The 19501-nt window shown below is 35.2% G+C and overlaps 1 protein-coding gene across 1 annotated transcript in view; it reads left to right on the top strand.

Moving 5' to 3' along the window:
- The window catches only part of afg1lb (AFG1 like ATPase b), a 36793-nt gene extending 19854 nt beyond the window's left edge, over nucleotides 1–16939 (top strand). Inside the window, exons 8-13 of the mRNA XM_067384025.1 lie at nucleotides 6148–6230; nucleotides 7757–7827; nucleotides 8040–8140; nucleotides 12312–12452; nucleotides 12680–12793; nucleotides 16041–16939. Of these exons, the coding sequence (XP_067240126.1) occupies nucleotides 6148–6230; nucleotides 7757–7827; nucleotides 8040–8140; nucleotides 12312–12452; nucleotides 12680–12793; nucleotides 16041–16169 (639 nt within the window). The 3' untranslated portion in view covers nucleotides 16170–16939. The remainder of the gene's footprint in view (nucleotides 1–6147; nucleotides 6231–7756; nucleotides 7828–8039; nucleotides 8141–12311; nucleotides 12453–12679; nucleotides 12794–16040) is intronic.
- The last annotated feature ends 2562 nt before the right edge of the window (nucleotides 16940–19501 follow it).

Below are 19501 nucleotides of genomic sequence, written 5' to 3'. Positions count from 1 at the left end.
CTCCCTATTTTACTGTATGTCCATGTAATGAATAGAACTTCAACACCTGACTATGCCTCCAACTGAGATTCGAATCTGCTATTTCTCTATATTTCAATGATCTGCTACTTAAAAATGCTTATCAATTGTTTCAGCATTGGTTTTATTTATTTTCCAATACATTTGAGCTGGTGTTGTTGCAGAGGTAGAGGTTTTAAGTTATATTTAAAGATTGATACATTAGGTCTTCATTTCTGTCATGCTGTGTTTAAGCATTTGTAAATATGATCAGAAAGATCCATGATTTTGGTATTGGTAAGCGTGTATGAAAATTTAAGCATTTTAGAAATGTGTTAATTGACTGCACTTTGTGTGAAAATGACATGAATTGTGTTAATTGTACGGATGTTGTGGTAATTGAGTTTTGAAAATGTGACTACAGATTGGACAAAATTATGTTAGCAATTGAAAAAACTCTAAGACACCTTTCTATTCAGTGCTTATGTTTGCCACATTAATTGTAGTTACTTTGAATGAATATTAATATATATGATTAATTCATTTATTTTGATTTGACAGCTCTAATTATTATTCATATAAAGTAAGGTCGGAACCCCTTATTGATTTTCCATCAGTCGCATTAAAATAGAGGTGTGATGATCTTAATTTTGCTTCATTTGTGCTAACTGCTGTTCCCTATCTTCCTTTGGTTGGAGCAAATGGTATTGTCCAGGTCTTATGTGTGTGTTTTCATGGTGAAGGTCTCTGGTGGGTAAGGATGAGTGTATGATTGAATGACTTGAAGATGGAGCAAAAATGAAAAGAGGCAATTTATGTTGGATGCTAGTATTCCACTAACCTTCTGTTAACCTCCTATTTCTAATATTTCTTATCATTCCCTTCCTTCAAAGCCAATTTATCATCAAAATGTCTAAACTCTTACAGAAACCTTAAAGTAGTTTTGAAGAATAGTTAACTAGACAGACTGACTTGATCTGATTAATTAGAGGCCATTAATAAGAACAGACCTATGAGAGACATCTAATCTCACAAACCATTAGAGAGAGGGACCGAGAAGTGGTTGCCAGGAATGCCGCTGTCTCTTCTGTGTCTAAAGGCCTGTTTACACCAAGGCCAATATGACTAAGAAACATTGGTAACACTTTACAATAAGGTCTCATTTAGTTCACCTGAAAATGAAAATGAAAATTCTGTCATTTACTCACCCTCTAGTAGTTCCAAACCACACTCTAAAAAAATTGCTGTAAAAATTAAACAAATTTACACAGTAAAACACTGTTTTCCACAGTTTTGAAATAGTAATATACTGTAAAAACAATGCATTCTGGGTAATATTTGTCTTTTTTGAGAAAGTGGCAAAAACAATGCATTCTGTGTAATATTTGAGAATTCGTAGAAAGTAGAAAATTACCCAGAATGCATTGTTTTTATGGTATATTACTGTTTAATTGAAAACGGGGTAACACTTTACAATACGGTTCATTTGTTAAACATTAGTTAATGGATTAACTAACATGAACTAACAATGAGCAATACATTTGTTACTGTATTTACTAATCTTCGTTAGTATTAGTTAATGAGAATACAGTTGTTCATTCTTTGTTCATGTTAGTTCACAGTACATTAACTAATGTTAACAAGCTTTTAATAATGTATTAGTAAATGTTGAAATTAACATTAACAAAGATTAATAAATGCTGTATAAGTGCAGTTCATTATTAGTTAATGTTAACTAATGTAGTTAACTAATGTTAACTAATGAACCGTATTGTAAAGTGTTACCGAAAACGGTATTCTACCGTGTAACTTTGTTTCGTTTTTTTTTTACAGCTATTTCTTAGAGTGCATAGTAGGAAAAATGAATACTATGGTAGTCAATGGGGGGCGAGATCTGTTTGTTTACTGACATTCTTCCAAATATCTTCCCTGGTGTTCAGCAGAACAAATCAATTTATACAGAGTAAATGATGACAGATTTTTAATTTTTGGGTTAACTATCCCTTTAACTACATTTGTAAACAATGAACAATACTTCTACAGCATTTTTTAGTTCATGTCAATTTCAAATTTCAAATTTACTAAAACATTTTAAGGTCAAATGTTGTATCTGTTAACATTAGTTAATGCACACTGTGAGTGTGAACTAACATTAACAAAGGTTAAAAAATGCTGTGAAAATATATTGCTCATTGTTAGTTTATGTTAGTTAATGCATGAACTAATGATAACAAATGAATCCATACTGTAAAATGTACCCAAAATATTAACATTTTTATCCACCAAAACTTCTGGCTTTGGTGTGAATAAGCCTTAAGATCAACATCCGAGGTGACTTGACATTCGGTAACAGTCACTCAAAAGATGTTGTTTTGCCAAGTCACCACTAAAGTTGTTCAGTCATGTTTTTAGCAGGCGCAGATTAGCAAAGACTGAGGAGCGAGCGATTGTGACGGAGAGGATGAGAGCTGTGGCCTGTGGCCTCCGTCGAGGTCTGGGGGGTCCACGCTTTCAAAGCGAGGCAGATGTTCCAAGGGTGATGTTTCTTTAAGAGTCCTGGACAGGGCAAGGAGAGGTTGTGAGAACATTTTGAGTATGTTTTGAGAGTGTTCTGAGTAACTAACAAAGCCTGTTACATGTAAAGGGAATAGATAATTAGGCGTAATTAGTGCGTTCACGTCGTTAACCACCCCCATAGCTCTCTCTCCCTCTCTCTTTCTCTCCCTCACACACACTCACTAGTCACCTAATCTCTCAATACATTCACTCAAGACACGCACACACACACATAGAGACAAAATCACACACCGCAGTGGTAAAAACACTTTGATGTAAGAGGAGTCGTCCTGGACTCAAAAGCATAAAGGCAGTGTTTTAAGCTGTCTCTCGTTCTCTTTTTACCCCGCCCCTGCTTCCACCCCCCCTTTTCTTTTCTCCTACCCACAGAGGCTGTAAGACACACAAAGATGAATGGACTACAACCTTTCCCCCCTGTCCCCCTCTGCCACCTCTCTTTTTCAGTTCTCCCACCGCGTGCTCCTTAAGCCAGGCTCTGTCAATCCGCCCCTCTTCCTCCCAAAAAGAAGGGAAAAAAGCATCAAATGTTTTTGGCTGTCAGTAATGAGGTAGTGGACCTCATCAGGGTCCAATCGCCAGCTATCCTTGGCTTTTGTTGGAGCTCAATGGCAACCCTTGCTTTGAAAAACTCAAAGGCAACTTTTTTTGAGGAGTGGAGAAGAGATAGAAAGAGAGAGCGAGAGAGCAAGACAGACAGAAAGAGAGACAGACTTCATTCTCATTCTAAATGCTTGTGCAGGGAAGCTGTGGGCATCCAGCACATGCAACCATAAGAACTCAGCATGACTTTAAAAGAAACTTTGATTAAAACTTTTACTATAAAATTGATCATTGAACAATAAATTGATTATTATTATTATTATTATTATTATTATATATTTGTCAGGTAATAAGTACAGGCATGGTATTACAAAAATTAAAATAAATTATTATTATTATTATTTGGAACAAGAAGAAGAATTTGTTTATTTTTGTTTATTTTTTTGTAATATCTGTCAGTACAAATGGACCAGCATGTATTACAAAAAATAAATAAATAAAAATATATTTTTTATTTTTATTTTAAAAAATATTATTATTATAATATTTTTGTCAGGTAATAAGTACAGGCATGGTATTACAAAAATTTAAAATAAATAATTATTATTATTGTTATTTGTAATAATAAGAAGAATTTGTTTATTTTTGTTTATTTTTTTGTAATATCTGTCAGGTAAAATGGACATGCATGTTATTACAAAAAAATAAAAAATAAAAATAAAATATAAGAAAAATATTTATTTTATTTTTTTTATTTATTATATTTATTAAAAAAAATATTGTTATATCTTCCAGGTTATGTGGACATAAATGAAATAAATATCTGTCAGGTAATATGGACATTCATGTTATTACAAAAAAAAAAAAAAAAAAAAAATATAAAAAAGAAAAAAATATTTATTTTATATATTTATTTATTTTTAATATCTGTCAGGTAATATGGACATTCATGGTATTACAAAAAAAAAAATATATATAATATATATATATATATAAGAAAAAAATATTTTATTTTTATTTATTAATTAATTTATAAACTTATTTATTGTTGTTATATCTGCAAGATAATGTGGACATAAATAAAATATCTGTCAGGTAATATTGACATTCATGGTATTAGAAAAATATTGTTGATGATGATGAAGAAACGGACTAATTTTTAAAGATTTTAATTAATATCTGTCAGGTAATGTGGATGCAAAATAATAATTCTTCTTAAAAATAAGATTGATTTATTTATTTTTGGAATACCTTGCAATATGTCCATGTTACCTGACAGATGTAACTGGAAAGTGTGTGTTATGAGAAATAAAAACAAAAATCAGGTGAGCAGCTCACTCTTTTTTAGCCAATCAGAAACACCTGTCAATCTACCTGTCAATCATTTTACATCTTGGAGGGGATGTTCTGTTGAGCAATGGGGTAGTCCAATTCAGTGACCAAGTCGGTTAAAAAAGTTTTCAAAATGGCTGAAATGATCCACTAAACAACAGCCATAAATAATTCATCTTACAGCCAGCTAGTGCTAAATCTCAAATTATGTATTTTCCATTGCCATTTTAATTCCGCAGAAACACGTTTTAGTTATTTTATTAAAAGGTCAGTCAGTTAGGAGATCCTGCACATTTTGAGGGTCTGACGGGTCTTGTTGAAAGCCGAGGATGCGCATCAGTTGTGTGGCAAAGAGCATTCAGGGTTGAGAAGGGCAGGCGATGAAGATCTTTGAGGAGTTATGAGTCTTTAATGAACCCATCAAAGACCATAATCATGCAATGATCCACAAGAGGACGTGTCTTCAGCTGATTATAAAGAACCATGCGCTGGAATCATTACTGATTGTATTTCTCTCCCCCTCTCCCTCCTCTCGATTACTCTCCTGCGTGATGGCCCATCAACTGTTAAGATATACTCGTGGAAATGGAAAGTTTTTACAAAAAAAAAAGATAGACAGACTAGGGTATACCCATTTTGACGGCTGCTGGGGAAGCGTGGTTGTCGTGGCCGTGGCGGTTGTTTACACGGCGGCCTGGTGACAAGGTCGAGCAGGGTTGATGAAGTGACACTTTTCCTTTTGTGTTCTTCTGCTCACGGTTTGTCAGCCTGTCATTACGGCTGATTCAGCCAATTGGCTCGGACGCGGAACTCTGCGCTCGAGAGAGAAAAGTTGACAGCGCTGGAGAATGGGGGGAAGAGGCGAGAGATACAGGAAGAAGAGGAATAGATCGCTCTTTTCTCGCTCTGTGTGGTGATTGCTAATTATCTTTAGTTCAAGGAGGAGGGTGGCGGAAAATTCACTGATTTCATAATTCGCTGGAGCTGTCATTGAGGACTGATTCAGGCAAAGGCCTCTCGCCTAAATACCACATATTATCCACATCCTGTTAAAAATAATCACCCTTCCTTTTCATCAGTCATTTTTGTCATCGTTCCTCCAGCATTTTGTTCCGTTTTAATGCGGGGTTTTTTTTCCTCGTCATAGAGGTTTGATGCACTAGTTCCACACAGTCACTCTGTAAAAGTGAGTGACATGTTTAACAGTGCTGATGTAGTTGGTACGCATTCATTCAAATTATCATTACTTCTGAATTTCATTATATTAGCATTAGGATCACTTCATAAAACATGGCAAGTGCAAAGGTGCCATTAGAAAATCTCTATACATGCATTGTGAGGACTGATAAAGTTAATCTTTTACACGGATGAGTTTAATAAGAATGTATTTATTCCCTGTTAATACCTGGATGCTAAAACGGTTTACAGTTGTTCATTAGAAAAGGTCAAACTTAATGCAAGGCCTCAAAATATGGCATATATCTGTGTAATATGGACCACATGCTGTGAATATTATTTTCTTATAGCAATTAAAATGAATGCATTAGTTACCTACGTGTCGCATTGTCACCCCCTAGGGGGAAAATGAGTATTGCAAGCTGAAATACAAACAATACTGGTGTCATTTAATTTAAAACTTACTCTTGAGACAATGTCAGTTTATCTCTTCTCTTTTATCACATTTTTCCCTTTGCTGTACAGGAGCACTGTCATTCTATCTGCCTTGACATTGGAATAGATTACCGGAAAAGGGAAATGGAATCATCGGAAAGACTATACTACATGTAAGACATGTAACACTCTCACTTTTAGAGCACTGCATAAGAGATGAGTCAAAAAGTGATGTAACAACATCAAACCGGCAATTATTAAAAAGCTGTAAGATAGTTTGGGCCAATTGTAACACACTACACTAACTCTTATGATTATTATTATTTGTTTGTTTGTTTTGGATATCCTGTACTTAGACCTTTATATGGCCTTATACTGTACATGTTATTCCTGACAACTTTGACAAAGTTTGGGGTCAGTAACATTGTTTTTAAAAAGAAATGAATACTTTTATTCAGCAAGGATGCATTAAATTAGTCAAAAGTGACAGTAAATACATATAATGCTACAAAATATTTATATTTCAAATAAATGCTGTTGTGCTTTTCTATTTATTTAACATTTTTTAAGAAACACTGGAATTTTTTCACATAGATATTTCAGCACAAATGTTTTCAACATTGATCAAAATAAGAAATGTTTCTTAAGCACCAAATCAGAATATTAGAATGATTTTTGAAGGATCATGTGACACTGAAGTTAAAGGATTAGTCCACTTTCAAATAAAATTTTCCTGATAATTTACTCACCCCCATGTCATCCAAGATGTTCATGTCTTTCTTTCTTCGGTTGAAAAGAAATTAAGGTTTTTGATGAAAACATTCCATGATTATTCTCCTTTATAATGGCCTCCAGATGGTTGAAGGTCAAAATGACAGTTTCAGTGCAGCTTCAAAGGGCTTTAAACGATAGCAGACGAGGAATAAGGGTCTTATCTAGCGAAACGATCGGTCATTTAAAAAAAACAATACAAATGTATATGCTTTATAAACACAAATGATCGCCTTGCACGTGCTTCCGCTTTCCGCATTCTTCAAAAAGCTTACGCTGTATGTCCTACGCCTTCCCTATTCTACTTACAGACAAAAATGAAACTGGTGCCGCGTTCGTTCCGTAAGTAGAATAGGAAAGGCGTAGGACATACAGCGTAAGCTTTTTGAAGAAAGAAAGACATGAACATCTTGGATGACATGAGGGTGAGTAAATTATCAGGAAAATTTTATTTGAAAGTGGACTAATCCTTTAAGTAGTAAAGCAATTATAATTGTACTTTTACCAAACGTAAATGTTTCTTATATGAAAAATGGCGGGTGGATTTATAATAATTTGTGAGTTATGAAGTAAAATGTAAAAATCTTACAATTGCCCCTGGTCTCGACTAGAGAAAACCGAATTACATCTTATGAGTGCACATTAAAATAAATATACACGTGCCGCCTTTTTCTGACTTATTATAAACCCTTTATCTCAACAGCTGCTCTTTCAGAGGATGTTTAATATGCATGTGTTTGTTGACACCTGATTGCTGCTCCCTCTTATTCACACTCTCTCAATGTTTGCGTTTTGAATCCAACATCCTGTTCCAGGAGGCACTGTGAAAATTCAAACACAGGCCTTCAGCACACACTGTTTGATGTGAGCACTTCAAACCGGTTAATTTCATATTCAATTATCTCTCTCTTTCACTCGCTTTCCATAGATCAAGTGAGCCTGATGCAGAGAATGCTGTCAATACTCTGTTTGAGGAATTGGCGTACAGACAAAATGATGGTAAGCAAGTTAATTTGCCTTTGCATAGATGGGGTTTTAAGGTTAAGTGTAGATGTTTCCTTGGCTTAGTGTGTGAGGTTTGATCTTATAGTTGACTTAGATCTTATATTGACTGTTTTTATGTGTAGACTTTAACGTTTCAGTGCTAAATTGTTAAATCTTTCCAGTGCATTCAGTCTAGTAACTGTATGTCTTCCTTTAACCATTGATAGTAACCAGACCAAGGGTGTTGAACGTGCAGGGAAGAGAAGTAACGTTGAGCCGGACCTGTGGAACCATTGCGGACTGCACCTTTCAAGAGCTGTGTGAGCAAGTGAGTCTGTAGAAAAGGACATAAAGTGCTGATTTGAGATCTGGTTTGTGTGGTATATTTTACAAGAGTTTTGGATGTGGAAGGTGGGGGTTAAATTGGGAAGGAACAGTATTCTGGCTGTTCTTTCTATATATATATATATATATATATATATATATATATATATATATATATATAATAAATAAACAATTAGAAGCTTGTTTGTCATTCCATATCCATTTAGTCAGTTTATTCTCTCTCCCCCTCTCACAAAAAAGAGAGAAAAAGTGAATTCTAATTTAGCCTTACTTCCCTCTCTTCCAATATGGCCCACTCAAAAAAGCCCATTTTCAACTCAACGCAGGTTTGATGCATTTTTTTTTTTTTTTTGGTACAAATGTTTTTACTGTTAGTCTTGATCAATTGAATAGATAATTTCTGAATAAAATACATTTGGTTACACTTTATTTTAAGGTGATGTAGTTACATTGTACTTATTTTAGTACTGAGTAACATTTATTAACTATGTGTACATACTTGCGTATGTATGTACGTACATACATACATGAGTTACAGTTAGGGGTTGGTTTAGAATTAGTTGTAATTATGTTGATACTATAGTAAGTACATGTCGTAACATGTAACTAAATCACCTTAAACAGTTAGTTCACCCAAAAATGAAAATTCTGTCATTAATTACTCATCCTCATGTCGTTCCACACCCATAAGACCTTCGTTCATCTTCAGAACACAAATTAAGATATTTTTGATGAAATCCAACGGCTCAGTGAGGCCTCCTTTGCCAGAAAGATAATTAACACTTTCAGATGCACAGAAAGCTACTAAAGACATATTTAAAACAGTTTATGTGACTACAGTGGTTCAACCTTAATGTTATGAAGCGACAAGAATACTTTTTGTGCACCAAAAAAACTAAATAATGACTTTATTCAACAATATCTAGTGATGGACGATTTCAAAACACTGCTTCATGAAGCTTCGAATTTTTTGTTTCGAATTAGTGGTTCGGAGCATGTAGCAAACTGCTGATTTCAGTAAACAAGGCTTTGTTACGTCATAAGTGTTTCGAAACGTTTTGAAATTTCAATGGTTCACGTGACTTTAGCAGTTTGATACACGCTCGAACCACTGATTTGAAACAAAAGATGTTACCCAAAATTCAGACCCCAAACTTTTGAACAGTAGTGGAGTAACAAACGCATTAACACAGATGATTACTTTTGGGATGGGAAGAATGTCAAATTACCTAAGTTTCTTGTCTTTTATGTATCACTAGTTTTTCATGTTTATCTACTACCACCAGATCCATCATACCACTCTCCTGATACTATCACTGCGTCCGAAATCGCGTACTGTCTGAGTAGGTACTATGTTTGAATTTGAATTTACTTTGCAACTGTCAAAAAAATATGCTCTGTATAGTATGAATATGGGTAGTCCATTCATAAATCCCCTCCTGTGGCCTCATGAGATATTAAAGTGTCCATCGTATGCGCACTTCAGAATCACGGTGGAAGTAGTAGGCCATCCGAAGACTTTTTACATGCTGTTTTTCGAATACTATGTATTCAGACATACTATTATTTTGGTATACTGTTTTTCACATACTATATAGTAAGGGAAGTATTCAACTTTGGACACAGTGTATGTAATCACCCATGTCTTCATCCATCCATAACTCAATTTATCATTGTAGGCCTGTCTATGGCTAGTCTAAGCCAGCTTGTGTGTGTGTGTGTGTATGCGCTTGTTTATGTATGTAACCTTGGACTTGGTTTACCAGTTTGAAGCTCCCTTTTTGTTTGTGAAGGAAAGAAAGGATGAGTATGCTGCTCTCTAATGGAGCCGAGGCACTGTCTCTGCGTCCTTCAGTGCTTTTGAGAGCGCTGTTCACTTCAGTGTTCTGAGAGTGTGAGCGAGTGTGTGTGTGTGTGTGTGTGTGTGTGCGTGTGTGTGTTTGTGTGTGTGCATGTACATGTGTGGATTTGTCTGAAGAGTCCTCAACTTCTACATAGTCAGGCTAATGCAGTAGGGACTATGTCAGCATGTGTTAATGTGCCTTTCCACTTAGTTACCACAGAGATACATTTTACCGAAAGAAGACAGAATATAGGGTGAAATAGAAGATTAGAGACAAAAATTCAAAAGGGAATAAGCACATGAGATAAGAGAGATGGATGGGTAAAAAGGTATGTGCCAAGGTTTCTGAGACAACATCAGTGAAGTTTCCCTCTCATTCACTGACAATGTGGAGAGACTCCTGATGCTGAAGCAGATGAATTTGTGTTTTTGTATGTATATTATATTATACTGACCAAAAATAATACAATATACACCAGCGTTCCAAAGTTTGGGGTCGTTAAGATTTTAAAATGTTTTTGAATGAAATCTCTTACGTTCACCAACGCTGCATTTATTTGATCAAAAAACAGTAAAACCAGTAATAATGTAAAAATCTATTCAAATAATTTTCTATTTTAAAATGTAATTATTCCTGTGATGACAAAACTGAATTATTAATTATAATAGTACTGTTCTGAACTGAAGCCATATTATAGCTATATGTAATCAACAGATTGAAATTTAAAGGGTTAGTTCACCCAAAAATGTAAATTCTGTCAATAATTACTCAACCTCACGTCGTTCCACACCCGTAAGACCTTCGTTCATCTTCAGAACACAAATTAAGATATTTTTGATAAAATCCGATGGCTCAGTGGGGCCTCCATTGCCAGCAAAATAATTAACACTTTCAGATGCACAGAAAGCTACTAAAGACATATTTAAAACAGTTCATGTGACTACAGCGGTTCAACCTTAATGTTATGAAGCGACAATAATACTTTTTGTGCACCAAAAAAACAAAATAATGACTTTATTCAACAATATTTAGTGATGAACGATTTCAAAACACTGCCTCATGAAGCTTTGAAGCTTTACGAATCTTTTGTTTCGAATCAGTGGTTCAGAGCGTGTATCAAACTGCCAAAGTCACTAGGCGTTTCTCAATGTCAAGGATACTTCCTTGGCAGGACTGGTCCTTCCAAGTCACTTCCTTCAGAAGCTAGGCGAGGCTCCTCTTTAGCATTCGGAGAACGTGTAAATGGAACAGACTAGCACGTGCACGTCATTGCGTCATTACGTCAGTGAAAAGGTAAAAGAAATTATGGTGACGGCAACCAAGCTAACAATTGTTAAATGACGGTCCGGTTCAGTTAGCCATCAATAATGTAATTTGTATTTGTATAATTTATAATATCAATTAGGTAGTAATTTGTACTGCCATTTAAATGTTAAACTTTATTTATCTGACATATTTACTACAGTTATAACAAATGTTTGGTAATGTAAATATACTTACATTTGAAAACATATTGCTCGCTAATGTCCGACTTTTTTTTTTGTTTTTTTTTTTTGAACAAGATCGCAAAGCTGCGCGCATAGGATTGTGGGTGATTTGAGAGCGCGAAGGCTACACATATGCATCCTTTCCTGTATATGGGATATTTTTCGAATGAAGGACTCAGTCCTTGTTTGAAACTCCGAGGATCCTCAACATTGGAACAGTCCTTAGACGGATGTAGATGACGTAGCATCCTCGAAATTCTGGCTTTCGAGGATCCTTCCTTGACATTGAGAAACGTCCTCTGATTTTAGTAAACAAGGCTTTGTTACATCATAAGTGTTTCGGAATTTCAGTGGTGCACCACTGGGGGGCGTGACTTTGGCAGTTTGATATGCGCTCCGAACCACTGATTCGAAACAAAAGCTTTGGAGCTTCATGAAGCAGTGTTTTGAAATCACCCATCACTAGATATTGTTGAATAAAGTTATTTTGTTTTTTTTGGCACACAAAAAGTATTCTCGTCGCTTCATAACATTAAGGTCTTTCGTAGCTTTCTGGGCATCTGAAAGTGTTAATTATCTTGCCGCTGAGCTATTGGATTTTATCAAAAATATCTTAATTTGTGTTCTGAAGATGAACGAAGGTCTTACGGATGTGGAACCACATGAGGGTGAGTAACTAACAACATCATTTTAATTTTTTTTTTTTTGGATGAACTATCCCTTTATAGCTTACTAACTATCATAAAGAAAATGAACGTTTTATCATTAATGTTACCTAATCTCTCTGTGTGTATGTGTGTGTCTGTTTATTTGTTGTTTAAAGCCGTTGGGTGCTGGTGATTATTTAGAAATCGCACGGCATTTTGACACGGTCATCATACGGAATGTTCCTCACCTTCGGCTTGGAATGAAGGACCAAGCTAGACGCCTCACCACACTCATTGACAACTTTTACGACCAAAAGGTAAAGTGCCACAAGACACGCCACAATGCATACTAACCCTGACTTCCTGAAAGCTCAAGTAGGCCTGAACATGTCCTCAGAATTAAAAACACTTGATATTCATGTGCTGTCCTCAAATACATTTGTTTCATACCTTTGTCTATTTCCTAATCATAATCCCCTTTGTGTACTCTGCTAGCACCAACATATGTACAAATGCACACTTTCTCTATGTCTAAAATTGTCAGGTTAGAGTGGTGATGCTGGCTGATGCACCGTTAGACCGCCTCCTTGATCAGGGACCGATGACTGGAGATGAAGCGAGAGATCGCCTAATGCTGGATGAACTCGGACTGACTGATGTAATGACAACACCCTCAAAACAGTGCCACCTATAGGCATTACATTAGAACTTTTACATTATCATTCTGAGCTTAAATCATAAACGCATACTCTCAGCGGTCAGCATTCATTAAAGGTGCCCAAGAATGCTTTTTCAAAAGATGTAATATAAGTCTAATGTGTCTCCTGAATGTGTCTGTAAAGTTTCAGCTCAAAATACCCCATAGATTTTTTTTTTTTATTAAATTTTTTAACTGCCTATTTTGGGGCATCATTAACTATACACTGATTTTGGCAGCGCGCCGCCCCTTTAATTCGCCTGCTGCCTGCCACACGAGCTCTCGACTATATTACAGTGCATTTACAAAGTTCACACAGCTAATATAACCCTCAAATGGATCTTTACAAGATGTTCGTCATGCATGCTGTATGCATGCTTCGAATTATGTGAGTAAAGTATTTATTTTGATGTTTATGTTTGATTCTGTATGAGTTTGAGGCTGTGCTCTGTGGCTAACGGCTAATTCTATACTGTTGGAGAGATTTATAAAGAATGAAGTTGTGTTTATGAATTATACAGACTGCACGTGTAAAAATGAAAATAGCGACGGCTCTTGTCTCCATGAATACAGTAAGAAATGATGGTAACTTTAAAAACATTTAACAGTACATTAGCAACATGCTAATGAAACATTTAGAAAGACAATTTACAAATATCACTAAAAATATCATGCTATCATGGATCATGTCAGTTATTATTGCTCCATCTGCCATTTTTCACTGTTGTTCTTGCTGGCTTACCTTGTCTGTGCACAGATCCAGACGTTAATACTGCCTTTCCTTGTCTAATGCCATGAACATGGGCTGGCATATGCAAATATTGGGGTCATACATATTAATGATCCGACTGTTACGTAACAGTCTGTGTTATGTTGAGATCCGTGTGTTTTCCGGAAGTCATTTAAACAAATGAGATTTACATAAGAAGGAGGAAGCAATGGGGTTTGAAACTCAATGTATGTCTTTTCCATGTACTGAACTCTTGTTATTCAACTATGCCGAGGTAAATTCAAATTTTGATTCTAGGGCACCTTTAATGTAGCATCAAAAAATGCTTTCTACCAGTCCATGTGTTTTAGTATCATTTATATTTCAGTATTTATTTTTATTTTGAATTAGCTTTTTGTTTATATTTTCAGGTTTCATTTTTTATTTTAGTTTTAGTAATGTTCTAATTTAATTCTAAGTTACCTAATATTTATATTTTATTTTATTTTATTCCTTTATTTTATTGCCCAGCTTAATTTTAATTATCATGAGCTATTTTTAATAGTTTTAGTTTTAGTTAGCAATAGTAACACTAGTCCATGAAGAGGAGTTATCATGATTAAAGAGGTCATATCATATTTCTATTATTTTAATTATTCCCTTAAAGGATTAGTTCACTTTCAAATGTAAATTAGCCCAAGCTTTACTCACCGTCAAGCCATCCTAGGTGCATATGACTTTCTTCTTTCTGATGAACACAATCTGAGAAATATTAATAAATATCCTGACACATCCATGCTTTATAATGGCAGTGAACGGGACCAACGAGTATGAAGCTGAAGAAAGTGCTTTCATCCACATCCATCCATCATGAACGTGTGCTCCGGGGGGTTAACAAAGGCCTTCTGAATCGAAGTGATGCGTTTGTGTAAAAAAAAATCTGGTAACACTTTATTTTACAGTGCCATAGTTACATGTTACTACAACAGTAATAACAATAAATTATGCATAATTACAAGTAACTAACCCTAAACCAAAACCTAACCCTAACTGTAACTCTATAGTAAGTACATGTAGATAATTAATAGTACTCATTTGTACTTATTTGAGTAATTACAATGTAACTACGGCACTGTAAAATAAAGTGTAACCAAAAATACATATTTAAACAAGTTATGAAGTAAAATATCTAGCTTCCGCCAGACTGCCTTCCGTATTCAACATATGAATAAAGTGTAAAACTCTTGCATTTCAAAAGTTTATGCTACGTCCTATGCCTTCCCTATTCAACTTACGGAAAAAGTGTAACTGACGCGACACCAGTTTACACTTTCTTTGTAACTTGAAAATGTAAGGTGGAAGCTAGATATTTTACTTAACTTGTTAAATATGGATTTTTTTTTTTTTTACACAAATGCTGAAATGCATCGCTTCGCTTCAGAAGGCCTTTAGTAACCTCCTGGAGCTGTGTGGAGCACATGTTTATGATAGATGGATGTGGATGGAAGCACTTTCTTCAGCTCATACTCACTGGTCCCGTTCACTGCCATTATAAAGCTTGGCTGCGTCAGGATATGTATTAATATTTCTCTGATTATGTTCATCAGAAAGAAGAAAGTCATATACACCTAGGATGGTTTGAGGGAGAATAAATCTTGGCCTAATTTTCATTTGAAAGTGAATTAATCCTTTAAGTCTAATTGTAATGTTAGTAACATTTTGTGCCAAAATGTTTCCACTCTATTTTCCAACCTCTCTCTGCCTTAGAATTGAAGAGACCTTTAAGAAACACCTTTGCATTTTGGCTTCCTCTTTATTGAGTGGTGCAGGAATGTCATATTTTTGTAGACAAACTTGGAAGTCACAAAAAAAAAAAAAAAAAGATTTTTAAATTGGCTTTCGGATTATTACAGAAAATAAGTTCTGTGACAAAGAAAAGGTTATGATTCTTACACATCACTGAGCTTCCGGCAACTTTTTCAGTCTTTGTTTAAAAACATTTTCCTTGAAAGTTTGAGCTATAATAGTTTGCAATAGCGAGATTATAAACACAACAAGGCTGCGTAAGTGGACTAGTGAGTAGATGAGTTTACCTATTCGCTCGGCTGATGACGTTTAATGTACCCGACAATCTCTATAGTCCCATTCAGCCACTTGTTAGCAACCGGATTTTATTAAACAGGTAAAAGTTTTTTAAAAATCACAAGAGGGTATTATTGATATATTTAAAATTGTGGAATAAACCGAAAAGTATCTAGAGCTGCACCACTTTATAACCTTTTCATGTCAGGGCAGTGAAGTTTCTAATCACTCAGCAGGAAACAGTGACGTTCCATCCAATAATGCATGTTCCATCCATTCCAGTATGCATGGTAATGTATTGATATGACCCCTTAAAGTAGAGAAAATCTTTATTTATTAAGCCTTGGTTCTTTGCTGATTTCTGTAGAATGGCATTTGTAATTGCTCATCAGAACTGTCTATATTTATTTTGTTCAGGAGGCCAGTGAGCGGTTGACTCTGTTCACAGCGGATGAAGAGGTCTTTGCCTTCAAGAGGACAGTGTCTCGCCTCACAGAGATGCAGACAGAACAGTACTGGATTAGTGGGGATCGGAGTCGAACATGAAATGAAACACCCTTGCAGTTACCAACTACCTCTTAGTAGAGTCCACATTAAAACTTTTGGGATGGTACATTTCCATCACCATGAACAGACTGTAAGCCTTATATTATTACTACTTTACAAGCAATTGGAGTCATCCATATGCTCACAGCACCATTAATATGCAAAACTAAATCTCATTGACAGCAGTAGAATGCACATGCTGCTAAATGAGAAGATGTCTAGCACCCTCTAGTGGATCATGTATTCTGCAGTATTTAGAAAATGATGTACTTTGGAAAACAAAGTCTATGAGGGAGAAAAAGAATGTAATGCCTACATATATATGTATACAGTACACAGTTATGCCCATTTCTGCCACATAAGAAATAAATCATCATAATTTACATTTGTAATAATTATGCGAAAATTGAAATTGAGATAGCCATTTATAAAAAATAAAAAGTCTTTTTTTTTTTTTTTTTGTCATAATTATGACTTGGTATCTCACAATTCTGACTTTTAAAGAATTATGAGATAAAGTTGAAATTATGAGAAGGTATGACATCAGTTTTTGTCACAATTATGACTTATTTTTCTAATGTGGCAGAAGTGAGCTTCCATACATAAATTATTAAAATGGTTACAGTAAAACTTCAAACATTGTTTGTACTTGATCTAATTATTTATGTTAAATGCTAAACTGACAAAATGAATCTCTAAAGATGACAACAACAACAAACAACTGCCAGAGTGACTTAATGAAAAAAATGTTTTTTTTCTCTACTTGGGACCAGCCATGGTGAGCATAAACTCCAAAACAGTCACCAAGCCAGTTTCTTTAAAGGGTTAGTTCACGCCAAAATGAAAATTCTGTCATTAGTTACTCACCCTCATGTCGTTCCACACCCGTAAGACCTTCGTTCAACTTCGGAACACAAGATATTTTCGATAAAATCCGATGGCTCCCTGAGGCCTGCATTGCCAGCAAAATAATTAACCCAGAAAGCTACTAAAGACATATTTAAAACAGTTAGTGACTACAGTGGTTCAACATTGATGTTATAAAGCGACGAGAATACTTTTTGTGTGCCAAAAAAACAAAATAACGACTTCATTCAACAATTTCTAGTGATGGACGATTTCAAAACACTGCTTCATGAAGCTTTGAAGCTTTAAGAATCTTTTGTTTCGAATCAATGGTTCGAAGCGTGTATAAAAAAGCCAAAGTCACGTGATTTCAGTAAACGAGGCTTCGTCACAACATAAGTGTTTCGAAATTTCAATGTTTCACCAATCGGGGGCGCGACTTTTTGGCAGTTTAATACACGCTCCGAATCACTGATTCGAAACAAACGATTCATAAAGCATCGAAGCTTCATGAAGCAGTGTTTTGAAATCGCCTTTCACTAGTAGGCTATTGTTGAATAAAGTCGTTATTTAGTTTTTTTGGCACACAAAAAGTATTCTCGTCGCTTTATAACATTAAGGTTGAACCACCGTAGTCATATGAATTGTTTTAAATATGTCTTTAGTAGCTTTCTGGCCATCTGAAAGTGTTAATTATCTTGCTGGCAAAGAAGGCCTCACTGAGCCATCGGATTTGATCAAAAATATCTTAATTTGTGTTCTGAAGATGAACGAATTCGTCTTACGAGTGTGAAACGACATGAGGGTGAGTAACTAATGACAAAATTTTCATTTTTGGGTGAAATAACCCTTTAAAATCTTACATTTTCCTGTAATTTCAATTGCTGGTCTAAAGGTGGCAGTAGAAGATAGTTCTGTTGCCTGTACACACCCCACGTGCGCTGTGTTATTGTTTTAAATGACACTAGTAAAGCATAATGCAGCTCCCTATCTGAGAGAACTAGTATTATCGTGACCCTCTCCAACAAATAAATCTATACAATGCATCTATATCCATATGCTCAGGAGTACCGAACAAACATTTATAAGGGCTTAAGTAAAATAAGCACAAAATTGATTTATAAATGAAAGTCCCTCAAAAGACCTTGGACAAACACATATTACATATCTGCAATCACCATCCTCAAGACACGTGTAATCTACAGTGACATCATTGGAGACATGGTGTATTAGATGCGGAAGAAAGAGGTTTTTACAAAAGCTGGCGTCAACACAGATATTGTAATGGTCACCTGCAGACTTTTCCATTTGTGCAGGGTAAGGAACAAAGGAGATGGAGACAGAGAGGGGGAGGGTTGATTTTTAAAAGATAAGGAGTGAATGACGGAGTCTTTGAGCAAACATTTTTATTGACTGAATATGCAACAGCATTTAGTGCCACTTGTTGTCGCCCATGCAACAGGATCACAGAATTGCACCAATCTATCCAATATAAATCGTGCATGCTTTTTATTTTACATGTAGGCCTATTTCTGACTCTGAACCTGCATAAATGTTGTTATTAATCTCAAATAGCATCTCGATTAATTATGATTAATAATGATTATGCGCGATGCGGACGGGTGAGAAAAGAGCGCGCATCAGCGTCGAAAGCACTCCGCCCGAGAAAATGCGCATCTCTGAAGGAACAAAGACGTGCTCGTGTTTTGGTAAGACGTCACTGTACTAGAGTAGCGCCACGAAGGACAGCAAACGGGTATAACATTTCTTGATTATAAATTACGTCATGTGTTTGAATAAAACGAGTCTGGCAGCAGGGGGCGTGTCATGACGGGCGACTTCACGCTGGGATTAAAGGGCCAGAGGAAGGCAAGTACAAGACATGCCTGAACAGTTTTAATGGCCCAAGATTTAGTAAAACTTTTTTTTCTTTCTTTTTTAAATTAGTAGCAAATCTTCTGGTGATTGAATATTTAAAGGAACAATTCGACTAAAAAAATGTTACCATTACCAAACCACCATTATTTTATTTCTTCCATGAAATATTTTAGATTTTACGTTTTACATACAATGAAAATGGACAGTGATTTTAAATGCCAAGCTCCAAGAAAGACAAAAAAGTATCATAATAGTGGTTCACAACTCATTCACTCTAATCCAAGTCTGGCTCTTGCCTATAATTTCACTGATTGCTTTTGTTTTAAAACACATTTGTGAATGTTATTTGAATAACAACTTCAATTTCAGTCTGTTCCTCACACAAAACTATCCTATGCCTTCAAAAACTTTCCATATTGTGATCTACATCTGAGTGTAACAGATTTTTGAGGGGGAAAAAATGCACTAAATGATTGGAGGGAATTGTGTTGTTTTTGCCGGAATATCCAGTTATGACAATATGAGGTCAATAAAAAAAAATAATAAAAGTGAAAAATCGTACATAGATTAATCATTCACAATAAAATATATGACATGCATTTACAAAA

This window comes from Chanodichthys erythropterus, chromosome 4 (genome assembly GCF_024489055.1).
Source record: "Chanodichthys erythropterus isolate Z2021 chromosome 4, ASM2448905v1, whole genome shotgun sequence".
In the NCBI taxonomy this organism is placed as follows: Eukaryota; Metazoa; Chordata; class Actinopteri; order Cypriniformes; family Xenocyprididae; genus Chanodichthys; species Chanodichthys erythropterus.
Note: the sequence above shows the minus strand (reverse complement) of the source record. Positions and strands in the feature narration are given on the sequence as shown.